The sequence below is a fragment of the Amblyomma mixtum genome, chromosome 3 (assembly GCF_055824585.1).
Source record: "Amblyomma mixtum isolate Tamu chromosome 3, ASM5582458v1, whole genome shotgun sequence".
In the NCBI taxonomy this organism is placed as follows: domain Eukaryota; kingdom Metazoa; phylum Arthropoda; class Arachnida; order Ixodida; family Ixodidae; genus Amblyomma; species Amblyomma mixtum.
In genome coordinates, this window is record NC_143014.1 from 88,814,357 (window position 1) to 88,841,580 (window position 27,224).

The 27,224-nt window shown below is 46.9% G+C and overlaps 2 protein-coding genes across 2 annotated transcripts; both read right to left on the reverse strand.

Moving 5' to 3' along the window:
• Positions 1-2,140: 2,140 nt before the first annotated feature.
• LOC149350864 (uncharacterized) lies at positions 2,141-7,403 on the reverse strand. Its single transcript, XM_089576944.1, has 3 exons — positions 7,337-7,403; positions 3,755-3,954; positions 2,141-2,312 (listed from the first exon to the last, which is right to left on the reverse strand). Exons 2-3 carry the CDS (start codon positions 3,926-3,928, stop codon positions 2,247-2,249), a joined length of 240 nt encoding a protein of 79 aa, XP_089433070.1. The 5' UTR covers positions 3,929-3,954; positions 7,337-7,403; the 3' UTR covers positions 2,141-2,246.
• Positions 7,404-13,348: 5,945 nt separating this feature from the next.
• LOC149350865 (uncharacterized) lies at positions 13,349-23,804 on the reverse strand. Its single transcript, XM_089580056.1, has 4 exons — positions 23,731-23,804; positions 22,207-22,391; positions 13,754-13,832; positions 13,349-13,485 (listed from the first exon to the last, which is right to left on the reverse strand). The coding sequence occupies exons 2-4, from the start codon at positions 22,387-22,389 to the stop codon at positions 13,481-13,483; spliced, it is 267 nt and encodes an 88-aa protein (XP_089436182.1). The 5' UTR covers positions 22,390-22,391; positions 23,731-23,804; the 3' UTR covers positions 13,349-13,480.
• Positions 23,805-27,224: the final 3,420 nt, after the last annotated feature.

Sequence of the window (27,224 nt, forward strand, 5' to 3'; positions counted from 1 at the left end):
AGAACACGCTTATTGTGAAGAAATTATACTATGCCAATAAAATTATTTCGATCACACACTGTGATACGCGAAGTCTGCCTTAGCGACTCCTGAAGTTGTTCTTGTATTTGGCGCTGGCGCCAAAGACACTGTTCATCCGCTTGCCGAACGCGCCGCACTTCTACCACACGCTTGAGCCGCTGTACCAGACATTGCTATGAATCCGTGGGCTTTAAATGCAAAAGTCGAGCTGAGATAGTGCGCGACGGCAGGCATTTGGGGCGCCTATTGGCACAGAGTGTGTCGGGCTCTATGCATAGGCGAAATGTAAACGTGTGTGCTGCTAACGAAAGTTTCATATCGCAGCGTGAGATCTCTAGAACCTAAGCATTCACGTTAAAGCATTTAATTCCCACCATTGAGGCTTATCACTTCTGTTATAGATAGTTATAGAATAGTTATAGAAAGGGATAGAATATTTATATGCATTTTCTCTACTTCTGCAAATATTCTCACAAAACTAATAACTGTTCGAAAGAGCTAAGCGCTACCTGCGGCGGTGCGGTGCGGTGCTCTAACTTATTAAGGTATACCTGTAGCGGCCAAAAGACGCCACACTGATCTCTAGTAGGGTGTACGCAATTCGAAGTCAGCCTATCAATTCTCGACACCTCGGCATTCAGGGTCACCACCTCAGCCGACCACCAGACACTCTAATCTGGACCCATAGGCCCTAATACAGGACCTTGTTGGCATTCATAGCCGACACCGGCCTGCACATGTACCTCTTATGCCGAAGGGCATATTTGCTCAATAATAAAAAAAAACTGTATGCGTGTTATGTCATACGTATAAAAATATTATCTTTTGGCATTGGCGACGACAGCGAATAAACTGCGCCCCATCTCAGTAGATTAGAAGGGCGAGAGCTTTGTATGAATAATAAATTCCGAGATCAGGCATCAAGCGGGGTTTGCTAATTTCCTAAGCACGCCTACGTCCTGCCACATCACCGAATCTTGTCGGCCATATGTGAGCATTATGAACGGCAGCACACGAATGCACCGCGTATCGGCGCTGAACACTTCAATTCGCGCAGATCGATTGCGGCAGCTTGCTGTGCGGCATGTGAGTGGGCCCTGTTTTTCGAATGGTCGTCTAAGAAAACTACGGTGCATTATTCGATAACTATTCAAAAACTAGACAACAAATTTGGTTCGTTTCAAATAATTTTGAACATCCACTGTTTGATTCGTTCAACGAATCAAGTACGGTGATATTGGATTTGCTATTTGAAAATTTCGAATATTCTCACACTCCTACTTATAAGCGCTGTATGAGTCACGTGATAGACATGTGGTCACGTTATCTAGTGGCCCCATGATCTGGTACAGCACCGACGCGCCATCAGCGAATGAGTAATTAACAGCTGCGCTATTAAAAAAAGGGGGGAGGGAGGGGAGGTGTTTTTATTCTGTAGAGCTGGCTCTTTTACAAGAAGACACTTATTGTGGAGAAAGCATTTGCTGGACGGTTGGGGAAAAGGATAACACAAGAAGTCGAGTAACCTTCATTGGTGCTAATACTGCCGGCACGTAAACCCAAACCAGAGATACAAAAATATAGGAATCGGCTGAGAAATTCGTAGAAAAGAAGATTATAATTCCAGTTGGACGCCGCTTTTACCATAATCCTGGTGCCACCATGCCGCACTAACAACTCAGGGCTTGCCGCGCGTCCTCTTCTTCGTTTGGTAGCTGCTGCTGTGGCTAACATTTATTCGTTGTGTACGTCAAGCTCGTTTCTTGCCTTCTTTCATTCGCGTGAAAGGCGTGGTTAATCGAAATGACATCTCATCGTTAAACAATGCTTCCCTCTCCTAAAGCTCTTGATACAAGAAAAAAATGTCTTCTGCTTTTTTTTTTTCTTGCAGGACGCCACCGCCCATCCCAGTGGCGTCTGGAAGCCCAAGTTCAAGAAGTCATGCAGTAAGGTGTTCATACCGCATCACATGATCACCGAGATGAACCAGAAAACACAATATTAGCGGCATATATCTTTACAGTGCTGCTTATTGAGAGGCATAGGGTGTCACCATGCCCTGTCTACTAATACAAATGTAGGCATGTACAGAAAATGTCACAGCAAATGATGTCTCGTGTTTATTTTTGTTCCTTTTTTTTTGCACCCAGAATTCAGGTGTCAATTGTGCCTGTGCAGAGGCTTCATTTCAGAATGAAAATTATTTGCATGGCCCAAAAGTTGCTTTAGTCTTCGGTGGCAGCTTCATTCCCGTAAAAAAGCCGGCATTCTTCAAGGTGTTTGGCTTCCTCCTGGAACAAGCAGAGACATTTGTTCAGTTACCAACGGAGTTTGCAAACCACAACCACAATGTGAGACTGCAAACCATGGCGCGAAACGAAAGTACCTGAAGAGTCAAAATAATGACGTGAATGATATGGTGGCAAAGATTCCCATTAAATGCCCTCACCCTTGTTTAAAGTAGCGCTACACACGGGCAGATGGTATGCCCCGTGGTTCCTTAAAACATCCTCATGCCCTGAGCAAGTTCAGACTATGTACGCAGGAAGAAGTGCAAACATTTCAGCGTAGAGAAAGAAGCTGTCGCCGCAAGGTCGTTTGTTACCGTAATCATCTACCTGACCGTCAAATAACTATGCTGCATAAAAAGACTGCATGACGGAGTAAAAAATATGATCACAATGGTGACGAAACTAGCTTGTTTTCTTTTATTTCTCGCAAGAAATCATATACGATGGGTAAAAATTACCCACCCTATTTAATCACAAGTTCCCAGCAATGAAAGATAACATTTACAGAGGAAAGTTAGATGTATGGTGCAAACGCTGAGTAAAACTACTGCACTCAGAACTGTTTACTATCATAAGTGGCACCTCTGCTCTGCGGAGCTGTGGGGACTTGGCGCGTTGCCAAAGAGGATTTGTTTATTGTGGGCGACAGCTGTATATCACTGTCAAATACGGTGCTTTCGTGGTAACTTCAGACTCCACTTTTCGTGCAGACACGAATTCTCATGAAGTTCAGCGGCGAGGAAGGAAACAAGAGAGTTTAGAAGAAAATGCTTCATATCTCTAACACCAATGCACACCAAAATATGGTTCAACACAGACCTTGATCTAAAGCATCACAAAGCTGGTCACACAAACGAGCTCGAGGGTTCTGTAATCTAAGGCTGATCATTTAGGTATGAATTAGTGAGCAATAAGCAAATGACTGGTAAATGAAAAAAAAAGAAACACAGTGCTCAAAGCTGCTACCTTCCCTTGTGTTACGTAGAATGGAACAGACCCGGAGACGGCAGAAAATGAGCGGCATCAGTTGAACTGATCCACCTTGTAGATAACTGCCGATGCACCTGGGAACACTAGCAAACCATTCAGCTCTGAACTAAATGCAGTCACCATTAACTGAAAACTGGAGTCACACTCGAAGGTTGAAGGGCGTTCATCTGCCGTTTTGAAGATGTGTGCTTTTTCACCATCAAGCGTTCACGAAGCAGGTCGTCGCTACAGTGTCAAAACGAAACTTATTGATGATTCCAATTCATCAGCTGGTTGGTTACGCAAACCTGGGCAGCAAAAATTGCAAGACACGCCAGAGTTTTCCACTAGGCGCAACCGGTTGCGCGTGGTAGAAAATCCACGCCTAGCAGAGCACGCACCCTAAAATAGGACGCGCATTAGCCTCCCGTGCGACAACAATTGCGGAAATAAGCGGGGTGGGGCCGGCGTACGAGTAGGAAGTGTCGCAGCTTGATGATAGCCTGGGCCTCCTTCTGGGAGCACATCTCGGAGCGCTTTCCCGGCTGCCAGTTCTTGGAGAACGTGATCTGGCAGCAAGCCTGATGCACCACCAGCAGCGTCGCGAAGACCACGACCAGGGAGAGTTTGACGGACACCAATGCCATCCCGACGGCGGACGCCGCTCGATCACCTGCCGACCAAAGGACACGGTCAGGGATGCTCTTCCCGCTCTTGCGAGCGCGCGAGGCGCCACGTGCGAAGTCGAGTGTGTCAAGGAACCCCTTCAGTTCAGCCTTGATTAGTTATTTTGGGAACGGGACACCGTGGCCTGTTGCTGCGAGCGCTGTGATTCCATGTCTTACATAACATGATACCCTTTACAGCTGACGCTGGAGCTCGTGTTGCATTACGTGAATGTTCCTTCATGGTTTCAATTCCGAGTGCCATTTCCTCAGTCCGCGATTCCGTTGTTCAACCTGTCAACTCAGTCTTGTGCGTTTTTGAGCGCCTGCGAGCTGCCCATACGCTGTATAGGCCATTTGCTTGTCCCGCAGGACTAACTATTAAAAATCAGTTGAAATTCGCAGATGAATGATCAGCTGTTGTAGCCTAGAATTTTGGGGAATGAACGCGTCCATCAGAGTTCAACAGTAATAAATTTAGCTGATATTTCTCTGCGCGCGTTAAAAATTTGCAGATGATCGATATCAATCCCAAGTCATTCACTACGCCATCTGTCATAGCCCACAGTGTTGGTTTGACACAAAAACATTCATCACTGCGCGTAAACTTCGAAATACTGAATGTTCTTGTGGCAAACCAACACTATGGGCTACGAGAGATGGCGTATTGAATGACTTGGGATTAATATCGATCGTCTGCAAATTTTTAACGCGCGCAGAGAAATATCAGTTAAATTTATTTCTGTTGTTGTTGTTGAACATTCATCACTGCGCGTAAACTTCGAAATACTAAGTTCTGGGGCCTTGGACACAACCTTCCTCACAAAGAAAAGTGGTTAAAGCGCTCCTAAGATTCTTAAGGGACTCGGGGTTGTATTCCCGTCTATAATCTTTAAGTTTTCAGTGAGTGCCCTCTGTCCCCGTGACATAGTGGTCGCTGGACACTTGGAAAACTCATTTCATTGCCGCTCTTTTTCCTTTTTTCCCTTTGGTTACCCTCCCCAAGTGCAGGGTAGCCAACTGGGCACCGCCTGGTTAACCTCTCTGCCTTTCCGTCCATTTCCCTCTCTCTCTCTCTCTCTCGAAATACTAAGCTTCTATGCTTCAGCTAGGAACTTGTGTTGTAACATAGATCTGGATAACAGCAGTATTGCACTGTATTTTATGAAATTATGCCCACGTTGAACAGCTCAGTGTGCTGTGTTCGGGAACACATACGTGAGCGACGCATCCTGGGAATGAGCGTGCTGTTCTAAATGGAAACCTGCGCAGTCGGAATAAGTGCGTGAGCGAACATCCGCCATGCAGAAGTCACGGCTTAAGCTTTAAAAAAAGTCGGGTGGAAGACTGAGCAGACAGCTGTATTTCGTTAAGATGGCCAACCTAATCCTGCAGTGCCAGGCGTATGCAAATTACGCATTTGTTTTAACACTGACCACCATTGAGAGTTGGAGGGACAAATCAAAAATTAAATACCGCGCAAAAATAAAGCCGACTGCAAATTTCGTAATAAAATAAGCAAACTAACAATGCATAATGTGCTAGCAGGCCGCAAAGAGTGGAGCTTGGGTTCCGTTAGGGAAGCGTCAGGTACAGATGACTTTAGAAGTTTCTGGAAAACAGATGCTCTGAAAAACTCTGAATTTCTGTGCTGACAGCACGTTTCCGCCCATATATACATGTGTTGGCTGCCGGAGTCGTATATGCAGGGGTCATACTGTGAGACGGCTCTTTCTCAATTCATTCTTTCGCCTCATTGCCATTAGTCACTGCCGTCTTTGAGGTCACGGCTGATAAGTGGACAGCAGCGGCAGTCACTGGATACGTTCCGAAACGATCAATGACACGAAAAAAAAACGAATCGAGAACAGAAATATTTTAAAGTATAAGAAACTTCTTTTCATCACTCTATTGCTGCGTAAACTTTTGCGACCATTAATAAGCTGCGTACTGAGCAGACCGGGCTTTGAGTCACCGTCCTGGGGAGCGGCGAATGCATCCTCAGCGGCAAAGATAAAGAACTATCTCAAAGGCAGAGGCTTCAGTACGGCTTGCAGCGTACTGATCCTCAATGAAAGATTTCTAATGCACCCGCTACCAAAAATTGCGGATGTGACCGCGCAAAACAAAAAACAGTCGTCTCTTGCGCTCACTTGTATAATAACCTTCTGCAGATTCAGAAAAAAATATATAAAATGCAACTCGGGGCAAAATGACTAAGTGGTAGCAATGACGGGTGAAAGGCTGGACATCTGCCCGTGCACACAAGGCTGACAGGAGTCATAGCTATCAGATGAGTAAAACAGTGATGCGAAGCTCGCAGTTATGCTTCCATGTCGCCGCACCTAATGAAGCCTTCGCAGAAGCTTAATAATTAATTGAACTGCAACAAAAATTGCAAGGAGGCTGAAGAAAATCTGACATAAAAAAAATACCCTATAGCACAAAACCTTCGAAGCTAGATGTGGCTGGCGAGCAAAAAGTAGACATTTTTCGCATGAAAAGGAAAATTAGCAACATCAGCAACAGGGTGCATGAAAACTCTGTAAAGTAAACTATAGAATAATTACTTCTGTCGCAAAGAAACGCTATGAGCCTCCATTTTCAATCTTTTCAAGGCTTTTATGTACGTCGCATTTTCAAAACCAGGAATATCAGTTTTAAAAGGATCTAGATGTGTAGCGACAACAAGCACTTGGTGCATACAGGAGAAGTTGTAAAATCTGGTCTATCTAGTCAGATATAGCAACAGCATAATCGCGATAACACAGGTGCATATATACGAAAGCAACGCTGCATCTGATAATTTATATTTACGATAAGCTGCATAGCAAACATACCATAAAGCAACAGCACGAAAATTGCCATTGGGAAATACCAGGGTTTGCGTAGCTGCGCATTACAGCTCATGTACTCCCTTTCCTAGTGTACTCTGCGATCGGGACTCAATATGTGCGGTGCCTTTAAAAGATACGCTAGCTACTTCAAAAGTGACCGGAAGACGTTTTACCTGCGTTATATAGCGTCTTGGTTGGGCTCCTCGTTCTGTATAGGGCTTTCTAAAGACGCCGCTGTAGTTTTTACTGCTAAAAAGCATACGCAAGGCCACTATCGCAACGAAAGCTTGACCGCAAGACTCGGAAACTGCTCCGCTCCCACGCAAGGTTCGGTTAAGAACTTTTTAAAGGCATTATATAAACTTGTCAGCCACATTTAATCTTCTAGAAATTGCCCCGATGATCGTACGCACACTTTCTGGGCTACGCACAGACTAGAGTAATATGTAATACTGACCAAACTATTCATGAACTTTTTTTCTGAGGGAAGAAAGTGCAAAACTGCGACACGCCCAGCTGTTCATGCAATAAAATGTCGATTTTTCCTGCTTACCTCTGATCCCCGCTCAACGGTCAGTGCAGCCAGAGACAGCGCCTTGAAAAGTGGTGAAAGATATGGCCCTCAAGAGTTTGGCAGTGCCTTAAATACGGGTCTCAAGCAGACGCCGCCGCCACCCCATTGGACGTCGGTAGGTTGGGCATTCTTCAAAGGATGACGTCAGGAGCCTGCGAATCAGTTCCGACGCAGGCGAAGGTCCATGTAGTGTAGCAAACGTCGCCAAGTCGACAAGTTAACCAAAGATGAACGAAAAGCACGGGGACCTAAAAAAAACTGCCGCTAAGGGAAGAGCGAAACGGTCGAAGAACTCCCAAACGTTCTCGATACATCCGGGAAGATTTCATTAAGAGTGCCCTCACTTATTCAACAGACGACGCGACATTGCCACTCGGGCATTGGCGTTCTTCGATTTGATTTGTGTTGGTGTACATCTGAGGACGTTGGGGAAGCGGCCAGAGAAGGAACCGAAAATACAGCAATGCAGTCAAAGCCAAAGCTTTGAACTCGGCTCAGCAAACTGCTCGACACACGGTGATGAGCGGTAACATGATCACTCACTCTACAGTTTTGCTTTAGGAAAGACCGTTCTTGGAGAGTCGAACGGACGGACGCGGCTGTGTGGGCCGCTTTATACGTTCATGTTCTGACCTTAACGTTTGAAATTCCAAATCCTGTTTTCCCACTAGAACCAGTGTTAGGAAAACCTGAAGAAACTTCATGGCTCTTTCCTTCATAGAGCCTTAATGTCTTAGACAAAAATTGTTGCAGCTATAAAGAGCACGTAAAAGCACGGCCGAATTTAGCGGCCGCCTCTTGTACTTGGTGGAGCAGAATTGCCAGTTCTGTCAGAGCTACGCGTTAACTTTCTCATTTCTTTTTCTTTGCGTAGGTATCAGAGAGCAAAAGTAAAAGTCACGAAGGGAAAAAAAATGTTCATCTGAAATATATTCCTGAATGCCCAGAAAATTCGCATGAAACGGAAAACAAAAAGGAAGAAATAGTGCAAACTAAACAAATCGCCTCTCTTCTCTTCTGGGCTCGAGGAAGCGCTATTCATGAGAGCTGCGGAAAGACGCCAGCGCGACCGTATTAGCAATCTTGGGATGAAGCCCGAAGAGCACCGACGAGTCGTATTCTAAGAGCGTATTCGCTCTCCAACCGATTTCCGGGCCTACGTCCTTTTCTTAGGCGGGGGACGTCCGACCTCGTCAAGTCTTTCATTTACGCGCGCTCGCACTCCCCCCGGACCACCGGGGGTGTGCAGCACGGCCGCGGGGAAGCGTGCTCGGCGTGCCCAAGGAAGTCGCCGAGCAGCGCTGGGGTCTGCCGCAGTTGCCGCACACGTGTTGGCCCCCGCAAATGCGCTATCGGCTAACTATAGTGGCGCCGGCTTTTCACCGTTATTGTTTTTTTTTATTTTTCTGAGGAAGAAGCGAAGCAGTCCTTCAAGTCTCTGGGAACATAATAAAACCACCTGGTTTTTACTAATGACGTGACCGCAGTCATAAGGGTTTCCTTTTTTGCCCCTTAAGATATGAATTTATGGCAGAGGAAAAAAAATCAGAGTGCACTTAAAACTGCTCACGTGCTGTGACGGCGAACGCATTAGTGTATCATCGTGAGCTTTCCACCTCGACGCAGGTTGAGCAATGAGAAATGAAACTAAGACGCGCATCCGAACGCTGATTCTTCAAATGCTGAATCAACAAAGGTGCGAGTGAAACAGTCGGACATTCGGTTCGAATACCTGTCGCGAGCTGACCTTCAACCTGACTAAGATACGTATGCTATAGGCAACGAGAAATCGTATGACACCACCCGCAACGGTGTATTACAGACGGCTGTGTCACAATTTTGATACGAAAATTAGTTTTTGAGGAAAGGAAATGGCACAGTAATTGTCTCGCATCACGGTGGACACCTCAACCGCGCCTTAAGAAAAGAGGTAAAGAGTGGGACAGCATACAGTTGAAGGCGTATGTGTCGTCGGTTCGAATCACTGTCGCAAGCTAGCCTCCAACTGGACCATAGCACATGTAAGCTATATGCAACGAGAAATCGTATGACACCACCCTCAACGCTGTACGTTGATGAACGGCATGTATATGACTGTCTTAAATGGCGGTGCTCGGCTTGCTGTGTGCGTCCTAGGGCCGCTTGATGACGTCACCGTATTTTTCTTGCCATCGCTGAGATTTTCTGTACCATCTGCGAGTGCACACTAACACACGCCGCCGGTTGCTCTCGTGAAGGGACTAGTAGTGCTTTCGCATTGGAAGAATTACCTTTATATGTCATGCCTTGAAAATATTGACTAGCCATGATAAATGATACAGATGCGGACATTGGTGGTTTCTTTATTCTGTGACCCTGCTGTCATGTCAAATCCACTGGGAGGTTTCGTAGTGTCAAGCTGACATACGTCAGCCGCAGATAATGAAATTTTCACTAAATGACCTTTCGTTGTTGGTCCACAGAATGTAAGGTAAAAAAAAAGAAGTGAGACATCTTTGCAGCTAAGATCACAGAGCGCCCTACGCAACATGGGTATAGTGCCGTTCTTGTCCCTACTACGACAAGCCATTTTGTTATCGACTTTATTTCTGAAGTTAGGAAGCTTTATTTGATGCTCTTAGTTTTTATTGCTAACGGACCTACTCATATATTTGTAGGATGGCTGCGAAACTTCCACGTATACGTGCCGATTTGGAAGTAGGATGACGTGGACGTAACCTGCGTAATAAGTGCCGCCTCTTTTCAGGAGCCACGATAAGCAGTAGAGTTACTTTTTCACTGCTCGAGTTTATATTCTTCTCTCTCTTTTTACAGGCGTGTTGGAGTGCTTTTACTAGTCCTGTTGCGATGCATATGAAAACAGCACAATCAATGACATAAATCATTAAGTTAAGGCCTATAGTAAAGTTGCACAAGTGCGCACCAAATTATTTTCAAAAGAACATTCAACACAGGTCTAGCAGAGCTAGCCGAGGCGTGCTTTATATATCAGACCACAAATATTTGTGCAATAACCTTGCAGCTATGTCGCACAATACAGCCACCTGCCAATTTCGCAAATATGAAACTTTCAAGATGTCAAATCTGCTGTTGGTTGCGCAGCTATCGTGATTGGTCATTTCGTTAGTGACAAAACAAAATTAAGAACATGTTCATGAATTAAACAGCGGGTGATTTTGAAACTCAGACGCAAACGTCGGCCGATTACATGCTTTTTTCCTGACCATGAGATCTACACAGAAGCCCAGATATCTGTGTGTAACTTTTTTATAAGCCATTTCTATGTTTGCTTGCTTGTCTCTCTGTTTGGCTGGTTGGTTGTTCGTGCATCTATTTACATATCTGTCTATTTATTTCTTTCTAAATTTTGTTCAACAGAAAACCAGTGCCAGTTCAAACATCTATAGAAGTCACGAGGATAAGTCCATTTTCATTCTTCAACATTGTCCCTTTCTCGTTCAGTGCACTTATAGCGCTTGAACACAGAGCGAATGCCTCGAAGAGGGAGGGGGAGGGGGATTTTTTTTGACGGGTGCGTCGTTATTTGTGCACCTTTGACAAAGCTTCATCGCTTTCCCGGAGCTTCTTCCCACTCAGCGCGTACCGAAGGTACTACGTAACTCTGATGAGAAGTCGGGTGAGCTCTGAACATGCGGGATAACCTCAAACCGCAGCTCCTGAATGTCGACAGCGTTGCTGTCTTGGAGGAGACTGGTGTCACCAGCGACACAGCCGTTTCTGAAAATTGGCTGGCATCAAATTTCCTTCAGCACGTTTGAGTACCCGACACTGGTTTGACTGCTGCCTGTGGGTTTGCATTACTTTAGGATTGGCATCATGCGATGCCAGAAAAAGACAACATGACTTTGCCTGTTCGCGCTAAGCTACACCAGCAACATCTTTGTTTCTAGGAACGGGGTGTGAAGCCACTCGAAATTTAGTCTATTTGCAGTAGAGCGCGCAAGGTTTTACCATCAGCCTTATAACAAAGCGGTAGTTTTTGGCAAGCGTTGATATGTCTATTTCATTTCCGCTTGGGTACCCTTTGGCGAGTATAAATTCGAAAAGCCGTGCTGTGCTCAATCAGATCGCCAGATAGCCAAAAGACGAATAAGTCTAACGTGAATGACAAGTCTTCTGAAGAGCTTTAAGCATTCAAAAACTCTTTTAAGAAATGAATGCGTTTGACAGCCACTGCTGCGCATGCACCGTGTTATAGGACCGCTACTCATGCTACTTGGTAAAAATGGTATCGCTACGAGCGCAATACTCTCACAATAAATTTGTATGCTGCCAAACTAAAAAAAATCATAGTTAAAACAGCGTGCGAAGAACACACAACAAATGAAAAGCACACACACGCGTGCTGTCGCGTCTCTCTCTGCACTGGTACACCTTCGTTTGTCATGTGTTCTTTCCGCGCTGTTTTAACCATTAGTCAATAACAACTCGCCCAGATCGCAGTCTTAAACTAAAGGAAGAACGCTTGTTACCTCATAACATTTTGCTATCGGGATTGGGGGTGTTAGCCAATTCTTTGATAATGTCGAGGCGGGTAAAATGGCTACCGGTGCTCTAAACGTTTTTCTCTTTCGCTGTAGAAGCCAGTAGATTGCCCGCTTTTCCTTGGGGCCATTAACAGGGTTGTACTATAAGCCGGCTTAGTCACTCATCCTCAAGGAAAGCAGCAGCGGGTCATATATGCGCTAATGCCTAAGTAGTGGGACCGTAAGTTGAGCCAGTTGGTGAGAGTAGCGCTGCGAAACGTAGGAGACGGGAGAGCGCCCAGCACAACGTCGGGGGCATTGGAGAGAATACAGCAGCCTTACCTGGCGGGGTATAAGAGTCAAAAGGACGGAAAGGGCATCGGGCGCCCATTTCTCGATGGCAGGAGGCCAGTGCCCCCCAGCCAGGTGAGAGAACAAACTTTATTTGAACAGATCGGACGTGATGGCGCCGCAGGTAACCGGGCGACGCCATCGCATGGCCGGTGATCGCGGGTAGTTAAGAAAGAACCAGGGAGAATCCCCTGCCTTGCGTGGAACAGCTGAGCCATGTGAGCGGGGGAGACAAGCCGCAGAGTTAGTGGCCGGTGGTGTAGGATAGACAGTCGCCCTGGCTAAACCGTAGGCCGTCCCGGAGAGCACTGGTGGCTACACAGTGGGAACACTAATATGGAATAAGTTTAAGCCCGAGACCATTGCAACATTTCCACCGAAAAACGAATGAGTTCAAGCCATGCCAAACAGCGTACTCATGAGCATAATTTAGGGCCCAGATGCCGGTGGTTCGCTCAGGTACTGAGGAAGTTTCAAGGCTAAGAAAATTTAGTCCATGGCATGCTCCTGCAAGAATCAACTATAGAAACACGAGAGCGGTCGATGCTCGATGAAGGCCATGTCAATGGGGGTGTCTTCTGAATACCAAGTCCAGAGAGAGCGCAATTCTGCTTCGGTTGGCAGTGACAGAAATGAAAGCTTGTAGGAAGAGAAATGAACAGGGGTTCTGCTTGTTGTAATTTACATTTCTCAAGTAAACGTCGACGACTGCTGGCTGTGGAGCAACAAAGAAAAAAATCTGGTAGTGGTTTAACGTAGGTAAACCGAGTAGACGTGCGAAAGGAGGTGTTCATTCTTCAATTAGAGGGGACATTAAGCTCCACCTTAAGAGTATGACGCGCTCGCTTTAGTGTATTAATGCCCATATATGCAGAATTGGTCATTCTCTGCTTAACATTCATATATGGCGACGAATCCTCATGCCGCTACCAACGCAGTGGCGCAGTGGTTAAGATATGCGCCACTGCATTGACAGGTGGCTGTTTCTATCAAAGCCACCGGTAGGGATTGTGCGACCGATGTTACTCTTACCGAGGAACCGCTTGCGCAACTCGCGCGACGCTGCTCGGAACTTGCCCGAGCTTACCCGAGTAACTCGCTGTTGGTGATACGTATAAGTGCTTTCGTCGTAAAAAAAAAAAAAAAATGCCAGCAGTGGATACTCGCTAGAGAGCGTTTATTAGGCGTGAGAAGGTATTAGACAAGGCGGCTGCAAGAAACGACATAAATACAAAGGCGTGACCAGTGTTTCCCATTCCCTCGCTCCTCATGCGGCTGCCTCTTCTCAATCTGCGGAAAAAAAGAGAATGGGCAAGACGTATCTTCCTGTAGTGCACATTTGGGCAGCCAATAAAGATGTTATTTAGACATGCACTAGACATGCACTGCGACATGCACTGCGACATGCACTGCAATGCATAGCACGATGTCTGCGATGCCACAGCATCAGCAGCAAATAAAAGAGGAAGTACCGGAACAAGATCAATATTGGATCAAGTTGAATGCACATGCAGTCAGAATGTGAAACAGCGTAATATGCTCTGCGTTGTTCACGTACATTCTTGCTCTTCATCAGTGTGGTCCAGGGCCCTTAGCAAGTGGCCCAGCCTTTCCAGGATGAAGCGATCCCTCGGAGCCTGCGATAATAAACTGCGCCTCTAAGCTTGCTGTTTAAGGTCCGCAACTGGATGCTACTCCAGCAAATAATCCCTGTATTTAATGCGGACTTCAAAGACGCCATTTTGCATGCACTGTTAATGTCTTATTTCATGCTAAGCGCTTAAGTCGTACGTGTATCAGCACCTATTTACTAGGTGCTTTTCTTTAACGGAATGTCTTGAATAAAAGAAAGGAAAAAAAGTGGTGGGGCTTTAACGTAGTTCTACCTAGTAGACGTGTGAAAGCATGTGTGTATCCTGTTTGTCTCATGGTTTTGCTTTGCTGGGTCGTCGGCACGTCTGGCGACGATATTAGACTCAGGGTAGGCTCTGAGTGAGATTAAGCTGATATGATCTGTTCGCGCAGATGGAAGTTGATGAGCACGACGATGTGCAGTGTACCGCGAGAGTTTGGTTTATTGGGGTCTAACGTCCCAAAGCAACTGAGGCTATGAGGGACGCCGTAGTGAAAGGGGTTCGGAAATTTCGACCACCTGGGGTTGTTTAACGTGCACTGACATCGCACAGTACACGGACCTCTAGAATTTCGCCTTCATCGAAATTCGGTCGCCGCGGCCGGGATCGAACCCGCGTCTTTCGGGCCAGCAGCCGAGCGCCGTAACCACTGAGCCACCGCGGCGGGCATACCGCGAGAGTGTATTGCAGTTCGACAGGAGGAGCGATCGGCTGCGGCAATAGCATAGTGGTCTCGTGCAGTGGCCAGCGAAGTTGATCTTTTCACGCCACCACGGGTTCAAAGCCCAGTCGCGGCTGTATTCATTTTATTTCTGCACGGGCTGTTCCTACGCTAGGCTTGGCCAAGATCGCCCTCAAGGTCACCCTCCCGTTGGCTGGATGTTGCACGACGCTCCTCCGAGACAACCGGTGCTTACCCGGGTTACTGCGAGGCTGCACACACGATTATTGGTTGGGACCGTGTTAAGTAATGCTTTCGCATTAAAAAGAAAAAAAATTACCGACGATTACGTTACTTCCTAATGCGAAATTTGAGCGCAGCAAATAAGCTGTTTCACCTTTTCGATAGTGAGTCAACCCCAGCTGCGGAGTTGGTTTCAGGGACAACGCAGCCGATGCCGACACAAACAATATGATACCCTCGCTTCCGCAGCGCTAAGAACCAGGTCTAGCCGTGGGAAGGTGGTCACGTATTCGTCGACGTGCCGGGGCCTACGTGAAATAACCGGCGCGTCGGCAACTGAAGAGCACCCTATCCGCCACACAAGAACAGGGGGGGGGGGGGGGGGACCCTTTCCTCCTCTTTCTGCATGGCGGTGACGGTGTTCTATGCAGTCACGTTATCTTGACTCTCTAGCGGCGTCAGCGGCATCCAGCGGTATCAGTCGGTCGCTGCTAGCGCTGGGGGGATGAAAGGGGGGCGGAGCTGGTTACGAGGCCGACGACAACGCCGACGACGACGCGAAACCCAGGAACGGACGCCAAAGAGCTGCGCTCTAAAAAAAGGTCGGCTAATCATTGTCCTTGTGTCTAATGAGGCTAAACGGCGTTTGCCTAAATATTAAGACATGTATCAGATTGCCCTGGATGACATCGTACACGTTATCGCATTATGTGGCAACTTACTGCTATGCACGCCGATGAAATATTATTACTTTTGTAAGGACAGTATGGTTAAAACTGAGCGTTTCCTGCGCGCCCGCAGAAGAAAAAGAAGCATATTTTTCTTGAACACATTCGAAGGCGGGCGCTACCGCGAGCGCGTCCCAGCGCTCGGCCCTGGCTTCCCTCTTTCTCGCGGCGACACTGGCGATGCGACGCACGCGGACTGAGGGTTCGGGATGGTTCGAGCGCTATCGAGAACAGAGGGGGAGGGAGACACAGCTTAATGCGCGCTGCGGCGCCTTCTCCCTCTCTTAGCGCTGCCACCCGCTTCCAGAAATTTCGGACCTGGTTATGTAATAGCGTTTTGCTAAGAGTTACGCACTAAAACTGAAGCTTGGGTGAGTTGGTAATCCAGTGAGTAGTAGAGCGCGATTTGAAACTGGGCCTAAGGACGAGCGCTCGCTCTTGTCTGCCTTCGTTTCAGTTTCAAATCGCGTTCTATTACTCTGAGTTAGACAGTTCAGTTCAAGCTTCGCACAGCGAAGTAGCCGGGTGCTGGCTTTCGGGAAGTCGTGAAGTTCGGTCATTAAGCTCAAGTGTTGCTGTGCCAGCTCTGGCAGCTGAGTACTAAGTGCTGAGTCACCTGAGTGAAGCTTCTGTTACTTAAGTGTGTGCACCTATTTCTGTGTTTTTGTAGAAGTGTTATTATGAAGTGCAGTTGCTCTGTTTCTCCGTGTATCGACCGTCCATAATTTTCGAATCTGCCAGCTAAACGTCCTACGCCAAACCAGCGCGAACTTCGAAGATGCGAGGTGAAGAAAAATGACATGATTTCACTACCCCCTTTATTTATAGCGAAGCTCCGTCGCCGCACAAAGGGTACACCGATGGTAAAAACTACTGCGACTGCAGTGAATTCGATGCAAACTTCTGTTTTGCTCGCAACCCCATTTAATTCGGCAACAACAGAAGCGGGTGCTAAATGACATAGCGCGCAGATGTCACGAAGGCACTTCCGCGGAACTACATTCGGAGGTCGTGGGTTCGGATCCCACCGGCGGCATGTGGTTGTTTTTTCTTCTCCTTTTCTAATCAATTAGCTTTAAGCGACAGTAATATTCTTACTTAATCAACACCACAAAAAAAAAAATCCCCTGTGCTCCTTGGTTTCTGTGGCTGTTGGCTTCTCTCATACATTTTGGAAAGGCAGCTTTCAGGTAGGAATCGCTTTTAACCTGATTAAAAAAAAACCTGGGGGGATGCGCATATATAGAAAAATCGGGGTTTTCTTGATAAAGAAAGGCCTCAAGTATACCCCAGTAAGGTATGAATTGACGAGAAGGTGGTTGCGTTGTAGAGTTCGCAGGACCATCTTGCGCAAGACCTCAGATTAAACTGCCGCACGCGAGGGTGATAATGAACTCGTCAGTGACCACACATGGACACTAGCTTGCTAGTGTTTACTTTGGTTGTACTGGCTACTTCAGTTTCAACTCCAATCCCTGAAACATGTTCTGTAATAATTAATTCAGGTTGTTCCTACTAAATTGAATAAAGGTTAAAAAAATTCTTCCGAATTAAAATGAAGTGAATGTAGCTAGGAGCTGTGTCAAGTACCAGCTAGTACTTTTTTTTCGTTCTGCTTACTTTATAATTATCTGAAATTAATTGATTACCCTTTTAAATGCGGCCTTAAAACGCACAGGTCGGAATTGGAAATTCGTCGAGGACCATGAAAATTCCCAGCGCAGTTATTGCGTTTTTAAGGAGGCCGTAAAAACCGGATCACACTTCTTGATGAAGTGTGTGCAGCGCAGTGTCAACGCTGGAACAGGCGTGAGGTGCGAAAAGACAATGCCACGAGCGTAGGTGAATTGAGGCTTGCTGGTTCCTCATCTTGAGGCAGGCAGTGCAAACAAACGGGACAGCACCGAGACGAGCGACAAGAATAACCATCATGCCCCAAATTCATACACTCATTTCTTGCGTGCCCAAATATTAGCCTCTTTCTGAGTTTTTAACTCGATTTGGGCTCGATCGTGATTAAGCGCGTCGGTCTCATTACTGTCCTGTTTATTTGCTCGCCTCAAGAAAAATGCCTTGTCTCCAACACGTAAAAAATATGAGGCGCTTTTCTGCGGTCTTCGATGAAGCCTCTCACCAATATTCGCAAATATTTGCAGAAATTTGTTTAGTTGTTGCGCTTTGCTGGCTGCTAAGTCGGGTTAGTGCGGTCCCTGCCCAAAGGTATGCCGCCGTTCCGCAAAGTTCCAGCATTTTTTGTTGCGCTTCGGACAGGCAGATGGTGTAAATTTAGTAGAGAAGATACACGGTTTATAGTCAAATGCATCGCATTTGCCCACGCGCAAGCTTTTGCAGCGTCATGGCGCAGATACATGGCTGAGTGGCCGGATAACGATAAAATTCTTGAAGCGCGAGCACAACGGCACAGGAAAACAAAAACCCGAAGAAAGAGATCAGAACAACAACAACAACAAAAAACATATCGTTATGCATGGCCGCAACCAGTTAATTAGTTGTCAAGGTCTACTGGGCACCTGGACTACTGGACGCCTGGACATTCTTGACGTGAAAATAAGGTAACTTTCCAATAATAATAATAAAAAAATCAAGAAATTCCTGCTCTCAAAAATCTTTTTTTTTTTCATCCGTAATGTTGTTCGAGCCGCTATCGTAACTATAGTCACAGCAAGGAAGGGGAGGGAGGATTTGTGGAAGAGGACCGGGTAATTAAAGAATAACCTGATGCGATTTTGCTTGCAGTGGAGCAGAGCGCGGTTTAGTGATAAATACTGAGACAAATACTTAACTATTGAGCAACGCGCACAGTCACAAGGGTAAAACGCTTTGGCAAATGCTGGATACTTAATAGTTTTATACGACACAGAGAGAGAGAGAGATTTTAATGAATAAAGGAGAGGTGTGCCTGGTTATTAGCCTAGCATGCTACTTTATACGAGAGGGCTGAGCCGTTTCTAAGGCAATGAATAACTTCGTATCGATCTTTTACTCTTGCTGTAATGCAAGCTTGAGAAAAGCACCTTACCGCTGTCCGATTCTTATGTAACGCGCTGAGCCATGGGGGCGCGGTGAGACAACGGGATCGTTCCATTAAGCAGTGCAGCCTTTGTCAAAAGTATTCAGCCAAAGGGGTTTGCTTGCGGGCAATGCACTGTTGCTTCTCTCGCATCGACAGCACTCGAAATCCCTCGAAGGTGAGAGGAACTCTCACCTCCCCTCTCTCGAGTTCAGAACTTCCAGGCGTGCTATAGACGCTTTACAGCGGCGTATCATGGGGGCTGCCATCTTTGATCACGTGATTACGCCGCCATTACTCGCCTCCTGGCCGCTCGGCGCGCGCCTCGTCGCGACGGCTGTGCGTCTAGTGTTTCGGTTACGACAGCCAGTGTTTCGGCTGATACGGTTGTAAAGGAGTGGGAAGACGACACTGTGGTTGGTCCGAAGCTTCGAAGGACATGTGAAAACCCTGATTTGATCACTTTAGGCGTGAAAACGTGATCGGGCTTCATGTCGCGAAGAACCGCTGAGCTCTCCGCCTGTTCACGGGTGGATCGCCTGAATGCCGCTGAATGCTTTGCTTAATATTTTTGTATTGTTATTATCTAAAACAGCAAGGTTTAATCACACTGCGGCTGCGCAGGTCGTTGTCGTATTGTGTACATGCATGCGGAGACTGCTCTAAAACGCTCACATCGTACTCTGCGCCGCGCGCGCGATTAGTCCGAGACAGGACGCTATGTGCGCGCGGCTATGTACGTACATACAGTTTACTTCTTGTTGTACGTGATTGTGCGCAGTGGCCGCTTGCGCGCACTTATTTTCGGACAATGCTTGGACATTTGCGCGAGCGGCGCGAACTTGATTACTTTCGTATTTTGTAAATAGTGTACAAAGCTCTCCCTTGTCCTTTCTTGCTGTTGCTCCCCCCCTATACTTCCCCTCACTATCCTTTCCCTTTCATTTCCGCCGGCTGCAGCTCGGTGCTTAAGATATTAGATAGCAATTGCCGCGGTCGGCAACACTCTTTTGCTTCACTTTTTTATTTTTATTTTTAAAATAAACCACTACCTCCACCATCGTACTCATTTGTTTACAACCTGTTAAAGGTGCTTAGGAAGCCTAAAATATTTTCTGTTGGTTTGCTAAACACAGGAAGGCGACAAAAATAAATAAACAAACAAATGTTACCCAATCATGTAAGCAGTACCATGCATTAAGCAGCCTTCACAACCTTGCATGCAATCGTTTACAAGGATTCCGCGATATAATTGTTTTAACGCGCGCATGGCAGAGCGTTCACTATAAGAAGTTCACAATTATGTCAGCCTCACATAGTATAAAATTGTGGTACGCTCCCTGCTCGATATGCGGTCATGAAAATGCTCGAGGTCTCGTTGGTTGTGAGTAATCAGCCGGAGACTGTCTCGCATGGATCGTGAGGAAGTGACAACCGCGGAGCACAGCAGCCGTAACACAAACGCTTTATTCCGATTGTGGTCCACGAAAACCGCGCTATTTGGAGCGAAGTTCAACAGTAGCAAGACGGTGTGTAATACACGAACGGACGGTAAGCGTTGTCCGCTCGCACGGCTATGCTGGAGCGTAAGTAGTTTTTTTTTTTTTATGTGACGTTTTGGTGGCGGGACAGCTTGTTCATGCGGCTATGTTGCGCACTTACCCTCGTAGATTTTCCAAGATCGAGACCTTTCTTTCTATATTCCCTGTCTAGCGCTGGCGAACGTGTGTGTTGCGTTCGCCCGTTCGGAAAGAGTGGATGCCCAACGGGCGCGAACAGGGGCTGTACTTCCTTGTGCAGTTCGGTTCCGTGAAGCTCGCAAACGATCGCATCCCGCACCTTTAACTCTCTGTCGCAATTCTTGCAATCCACAACAGAGCATGTATTTTCTCTTTCCACATTTCCACTGCTGCGTCGGGGCATACACACCGGGGACTTACGAGGCAAGTAATGACGCCGTGTTCCGAGCGCACCTGTGGCGCCATCTGGTCTCAAACAGAATAACTGCGCGCTGTAAACTGTCTATACAAGTGGCTCACTGGACGGTTTGCGAGCGAGACCTGTGGGCTGTATATTTTTGACAGAGACAACACATTTTGAGACATTTCTCCGCTACTTAAAGGGCAACTGGCAACTGCAGAGGTCTTAGAATTCGACGAGCTTAAAGGGATCAAGGGTGCGAAACTTTCAGGTAAAGAATACGAAGTCTTTTTGTGCTAGTATTTAAAATGGTGAGCCGGTCGCCGAATGAAGCCACGTGGGTGTTCAGGCTTCTCCGCAGTGCACAACGCAGTGCAGAGGCCGCAGTGATGACGTCTTGTACGGCGGCACTACGTTTACAGCGAAGAAACGGTTGTTTGAAGGAAGAAAACAAAAGCCACCCATGGTAAAGCCCACGAAATGGTGTTTCGCAGCGTCGGACGGCGCACGGCAGCATGTGGACGAAGGCAGCAGAAATTCGAAATATCGGCAACAATGACGTCATCACAAGCTTCTTCGCATTTGTCCGAGGCACTGAGGAGAAGCCTGAACACTGCCACTGTTTTAATCGGCGATCACGTCACCATTTGAAATGCTAGCGCAAACTACTTTGCATGCTTCACCTAGAAGCTTCATACATTCGAACCGTTGGATAACTTCGAATTCTGAAAACATCACTTCAGGTTTAAGACAAATGACGGGGACGAACCTAGACGCTTTATTACCTGGTTACAACAGCACCTTCTGCTCACAGACGGCGATAACCTTATCACAGCCTTTACTTTTTGCACGAAACTTGAGGACACTGACAACGTTTGTAACCATAACAAGCCACCATGGACTCGAAATCATGCAAAAGCGTCACGAAAAAGTGCCATGTTCTGTCTATCGCAACGGTTCAGGGACACTTTCATAGCTTCCGTGATAATGCGGACTACACCATCGGAACACCTCTGGCTACTTCCAGATTTCAGCCGAGGTCATTTTTCTTTCTTTCCAATCCGAAACACTGTTCGTATCAAGCACCTGCTGCTTTCACAGTTCGTTCCCCGAGTGAAGGAGTGAGAAGTGTGTCGTAAGCACCCAATACATGTACATTTGCCACAACCAGATAGAAAGGCCTGGTTCCACTTGCCTAAGCGAGGCAAGAATATGGGTGTGTTGCTCCCCTATTGAATTCACTAATATCTTTTTCGTTAGAAATGAAGTAAAAATAAAAGGAAACAAAACTATTAGAAATGGTTGAAACCAACCAACCAACCTATTAGAAATGAAATTTATTTGGTCTTAAGGCCCCACCACTTCACGCTGTTAATTTTTTTATAGCGATAGTATTCCATATAGCAATCATTACTCTAAATTCGACCATTTGTGCGCAATTGCTTGTACATAAAATGCACTTGCTAACACACAGGCTAAACTATATATGACTTCTGAGCGCAGAAGGGTGCCACCTATATCAGCAAAAAAGAAACAAAACAATATTCGCCAAAGAAAACTGAAAAATGCGTTCTGAAATTAACACTAAACAAATCCGCTAAATTTTAAAAAATTATATATAAGAACGAAACGTCGATTCTCATGTATGACGAATGTCCAGTTAGATGTTCACGTCTCTCTATGAAACTTAAGTGACGAACCGTAAAGGTTCAAACCCTGAATAATGGTCATGCAGTGCAGGGCAGAAAAGTGAAGACGAATTCTGACCATCGTGAAGAAGACAGACGCACTCACAAACTTCGAAAGGAACTCGTCCAGGACGCGGTGCTCGGCTGTGAGGCGACTCGGAAGAGCCACGATGGCCCCGTCCCTACGCTTGCCGTTGGTCCAGCCCCGGCTGTACTGGAACGTCTGGCAGTAGGCGCTCATCACCAGACAGACCAGCAGCACCCCGCAAACAGAGACGCTGTGACTCATGGCTGCGGTTACCCAGGGGGGGGGCAAAGCAATTAGCGAAAGTTCTTTTACTCATGCATGCACTGTATGATTCCTCCTCCGCCACCCCTCCTCACGGTTTTCTGAAACATGATTTCTGTCTCAAACATCTATCAGTGTTGATGGGGGTTGTACATGATGAAAACGGCTGCCAAACAGCCGTTCTTAATACAAATTCTTGGAAACCAGTTGTGGGACGTTTATACGCAGTGATTATACTGCAAAACACCTTGAGCTTTATCTTATTCATTACCAACCACATTCGTAAACGAATAAGATAACACTGCCACTTCCGCAGCCATTCCAGTGACCTCGGAAGTTCGGAAAAGCGGCTATGGAGGAGTTCCAAGTGAATTCGCTAACAAAATTGCAGCAAAATTTTTCTGCTAGGATAGTACTATCACCAGTCACCAAGTATCATTTCACTCATCAGCTTAAGAGTATACTAGGCAGCGATTTGAAAATAACAGGAACCTCGTGTTTCGCCGGAGTTTGGTCAAGATATTGCCTCAAGCCACCTCCGCCGAAAGATGCATGAAGAATAATGAACCGCACAAACATCTGTCTTCTTTACATTACAGAAAAAACAGGCAAGTCTGGTCGGCAACTGATTTTCGTAAAATGGTTGAGCAAATGTGCTCCTGAGAAGGGTTGGATCCCCATCCCCCAATGGCTCGCAAATCCGGATGCCAAGGCTGTGAAAAATAGCTTAACAGCACGAACGTCCCATTTTACGCGTCTCCTCACTTATCGTGCATTCGAAAAGGCGGCCCACTAAAAGGACAGGTGCTAAAGGGGGCGGCCGCAAGAAACGAACGATGAGTTTTACAAGCAAGCGAAGACACCATCTGGTCGCATGAGTTCCCAAGCTGACACGCCCTTCATCGAAGTGGGGTTCTACGCGTCACTTGGCGTAGTGGTTGCGTTGATCTGTTCGCTTCAATGCACGAGCATTCCTCCTCGACATCCTCTGTCCTGAATTCGATGGCGAGGACTGGCCATCACTGCGTCACCGTGCGGCACCATGCCGCTCCAATCATGGACGTTTTGGTCTGGGAACTTTTGTGACACATGGTATATAAAATATTTTTGTCTTTTGCAAGTAGCCATGTAACTCTGCTGCGGAAGCATGGTTGATGCGTATGAGTTATTAATTTTGTACAAACACACGACTCAGTGATCAGAACGCAAGATTTTTGTCAACGTAAAACATTAGCAGACAAACTCGCCACTGGATATTGCTTAGACTGAGTAACAAGAAACAACACTCACTAAGAAGACCACAAGGGAAACACCGATTAGAACACTGAGATAAGGCCTCACCTTCTCAAATGATGGCGTCAAGCAGTACCGAGAAGCTCAGCCTACGAAGACCCACTGCCGCCCGTTTGTGTGCGCGTTCTGGTCCGTCGGTTGCCGACGTGACTGGCTTTTATACATCTTGGGCCCGGACCGCGGTTCGGGCTGTGTTGGCCAGACGTGGCCTGGGAGAGTGAAAATTGTCCCCTCGCCTCCTCTTGGGCATCTGCTTCGCAAATGCCAATCAGGGCGAGAAGCAATCCACCTAAAATCGCGCTTTCGGAGACCCCCTCGCATCGGCGTTGGCGCACGGGGTTCATTAGAATGCTCGCAGAAGAAGTTGGAGAAGAGGCGCTCGTGCCAGAGAGGGGAACCCCATCGTTCCCCGCGCAGGGCCCAAAGAGGGAGAGACTCAGCGTGCCTCCTGTCTGCGGCTTTGAAATCCTTGCTCGATTAATTATTCAAGACGACAGCGGCCAGCGTAGGCAAACCGCAGCCGGCGTCAGCGCAGCCGGACAGGCGCGAGTAACGCGCTCTGACGGCTCGCCCACTCGGCAGCCCTGCAGCGCCATTTCATCGCCTCAGTTTTCTTGCCGCCGGCGCGGCGCGCTCTCTTCAGGATTGCCCTTGTGCGCGCTTCAAAAGGCACGTCGCAGCCTGGAAAGGGGGGCAGAGACCACAGAAATTCAAATCGGTTGGCACTGAGCAAGCCGGTCGCTGCGCAAGGGCTGTAACACTAACATCCACGGCGGCAAATGTATTCGCCGCACAGGGCTGAACCTGTTCTTTTGCGCTCGGTCGCATTGCGGTGAAAAAGGCAACCTAATTTGCGAGGTTTTACTTTCACTCTTTATGTGAAGAAAGAATGTGCGAAAAACTTGGAAATACGCTCTGGAATAGCAGGCTTTGTCTCTCCGGGTCACCTCATCGGCCCAGCGCATAGACGAGCAACCTGTAAAGAGCATCAATCTGAAGAACACGTGGCGGATTGGCTGGCCCGTTTTCAGCGCCTTTTCCTCGTGATTTAATTTCAGTCGGGAGGCGCTTGCGTCAGGAGGCAGCCTCGCACAGAAACACAAATACGACTAGAAGGCGCAGGTTCTTTTAAAGGGGGAAAGGAGAGGAGCAGTGAGCATTTATATTGTTCAAGCGCCACGAAGACGACATACACAAAAAAGTCACTGCCAAGTCAACCTGCCAAGTCACAAGGTAGGTTTACAACAAAGGAAAGTGTGCGTGCGTGCATTCGGGCTTGCGTGCGTGCGCGCGTAGTTTTGTCGAGTGTTTTTTTTTTTTTTTCGCAAGAAGTCCAGGGTAGTCGAGAAATATTTTGATCTTGATTCTGTAAAACCTCCAGCTATAAAAAAGAAGGCGCTCAGGTTATCGGATGACCTCACGTTTGGACGTTTAGCTTCTGCCGTAAAGGGGGCAAACTACATGCTGCTAAATCACATAAGCCTACAGTTTCGTTCCAGATTACTGTTTCTGAAGGAAACGCTTGCAGCATGAAGTTTCAGGCTTCTTACAAAGGCACGTGAAATAATTCACCATAGGTGGCCCATTTCTAGTTCGAAGCTCAGGAATCATAGTATTTTATTCAAAATAAGTTAGTTAGTTTATGGGGTTTAACATCCGAAAGCAACTCAGGCTATGAGAGACGCCGTAATGAAGGGCTCCGGAAATTTAGACTACCTGGGGTTCTTTAACGAGCGCTGGCATCGCACAGTACACGGGCCTCTAGTATTTCGCCTCCATAGAAATTCAACCGCCGCGGCCGGGATTGAGTCAAAATAACCCGGATCGTGGTACGGCACTTAGTACTGACGGTGAAAATTTGTTCTTCCCATTTCCACATGTGCATCCTATAAAATGTGCTAAGTGTTGGATTACGCTATACAATGACGAAAATGCTTTCACTACTGGCTGCGGGATTTCAGTTGCATGTCCAAAATTTTTGGACAAAAATTTTGACTATTGGAAAATTATGAAATATTGAAAAGATATTCAAGATGGTCCATTGTTCTGGTATGTAGCAAAATATTTCTTCTGTAGCGTTTTCATCGCCCGCGTAGAGCAGTTAAGATTGCCATAGAAAATCAACGGAGAACGCTTTTGACAATAACAAAGCTTTAGTAGCAAAAAAATGCAAGCTTGCCAACAGTAAATCTGCGGATATATTGATTGTTAGAGTGAAATCATGAAAAAATTGCGTTCATAAACTCTTTCCCGCTCAAAAATGCTTCTGTCCAGTTTTGTAGGGCATGAACACCTTGTTTGAGCTTTCCGGTTTTTCCTCAAATCGCAACTCATTAAATGGAACAAAAATGCACATTAAAAACTCCGACATCTGTACTGGGTCGAAAGAAAGAACTTGACCGACGACTACGGCACTTCCTATAATGAGCAATGTTAGCGCAGCTTGATTTTGTTGTGAGGCAGAAAACTTGGACGACGCTTACGCTACCCCTAAGAGTACATTGCGAAGCAATGCTGCTTTACCGCACAAGGGTACAAAATTATTGCACTGAACCAACGCTCCTCAGAACGGCGCGGTGCAGCCCGGTTGCGGCATCCTTTGCTGCTTGCTCCCTGCGAGAACAGGCTGCAACGTGCTTGTCTCGTTTCTTCGAGGAGTAAAGCTGAAGCCACGAAAGACGTGTCTTCGTTTGGAGCGGGACACTAGGCGCTTGGCCAGCATATTCATAGTAGCGCACGCCCGTTCCCATGTTAAACTGCGTGGACTCCTCAAACAGTCCCCATAGGCGCCCATGTATGTGCTGATTGATGGTTCGACTGCCGATTCATGGCCGATTCATGACTCAAGTTGCGATTAGCAGTTTTGTGGTAATCTTGCGCTGATTCGAACCTAATCAGTGACGCACCTGCGCGACAGTTAAGGAGCCCACATTCTTTGCGCAATCCTCCCGCACTCCCCTAGACCCTTCTCGAACAGCTTTCAGTGCATCACTGCGTCCCCCACAGGACAAAAATCTGCCCCGCTACTAGAGACTCGCAAGACGTGATCAACCGCCACCCTGGAAAGCTCGCGCGTACTTTTTCACTTCTACTAAGCGAACGTGAAAAGGAAAAAAGGCGTCCTCCATTTCGCACGCTTGGCACGCCACCTCGAGGCCGTCTCATATTGTTCGCGCCCGAGGAAGTGAGGGCAGCCACACTTACAAAGCTTGGTCCACTTAAAACCGATGAGCGAATAGTCGTAGCCACTGCGTCTAATGGAATTAGAAAAATGTGGCAAGAGTGAAAGTGTGAAAGCAGTGATGCGCTATGGCTTACGAACCGTTCTCGTACCCGAAACCTTCGGTCTGTCTAACAAGTGCGATTCAGGAAAACTTGCTTATCTTGCGCAGTCTCCGCTTGGCTTGTTTTTGCTCTCACAAGGCTCTGTTTTTTTTTATGTACCGCGGGACAGTGTGCAGTGAGAGCAGCTACCCTTTTTATTTTCGACTTCAGCTCCGCATGTCTGAAACATTCCGTCTTGAGCACCGCCACCAAATGCC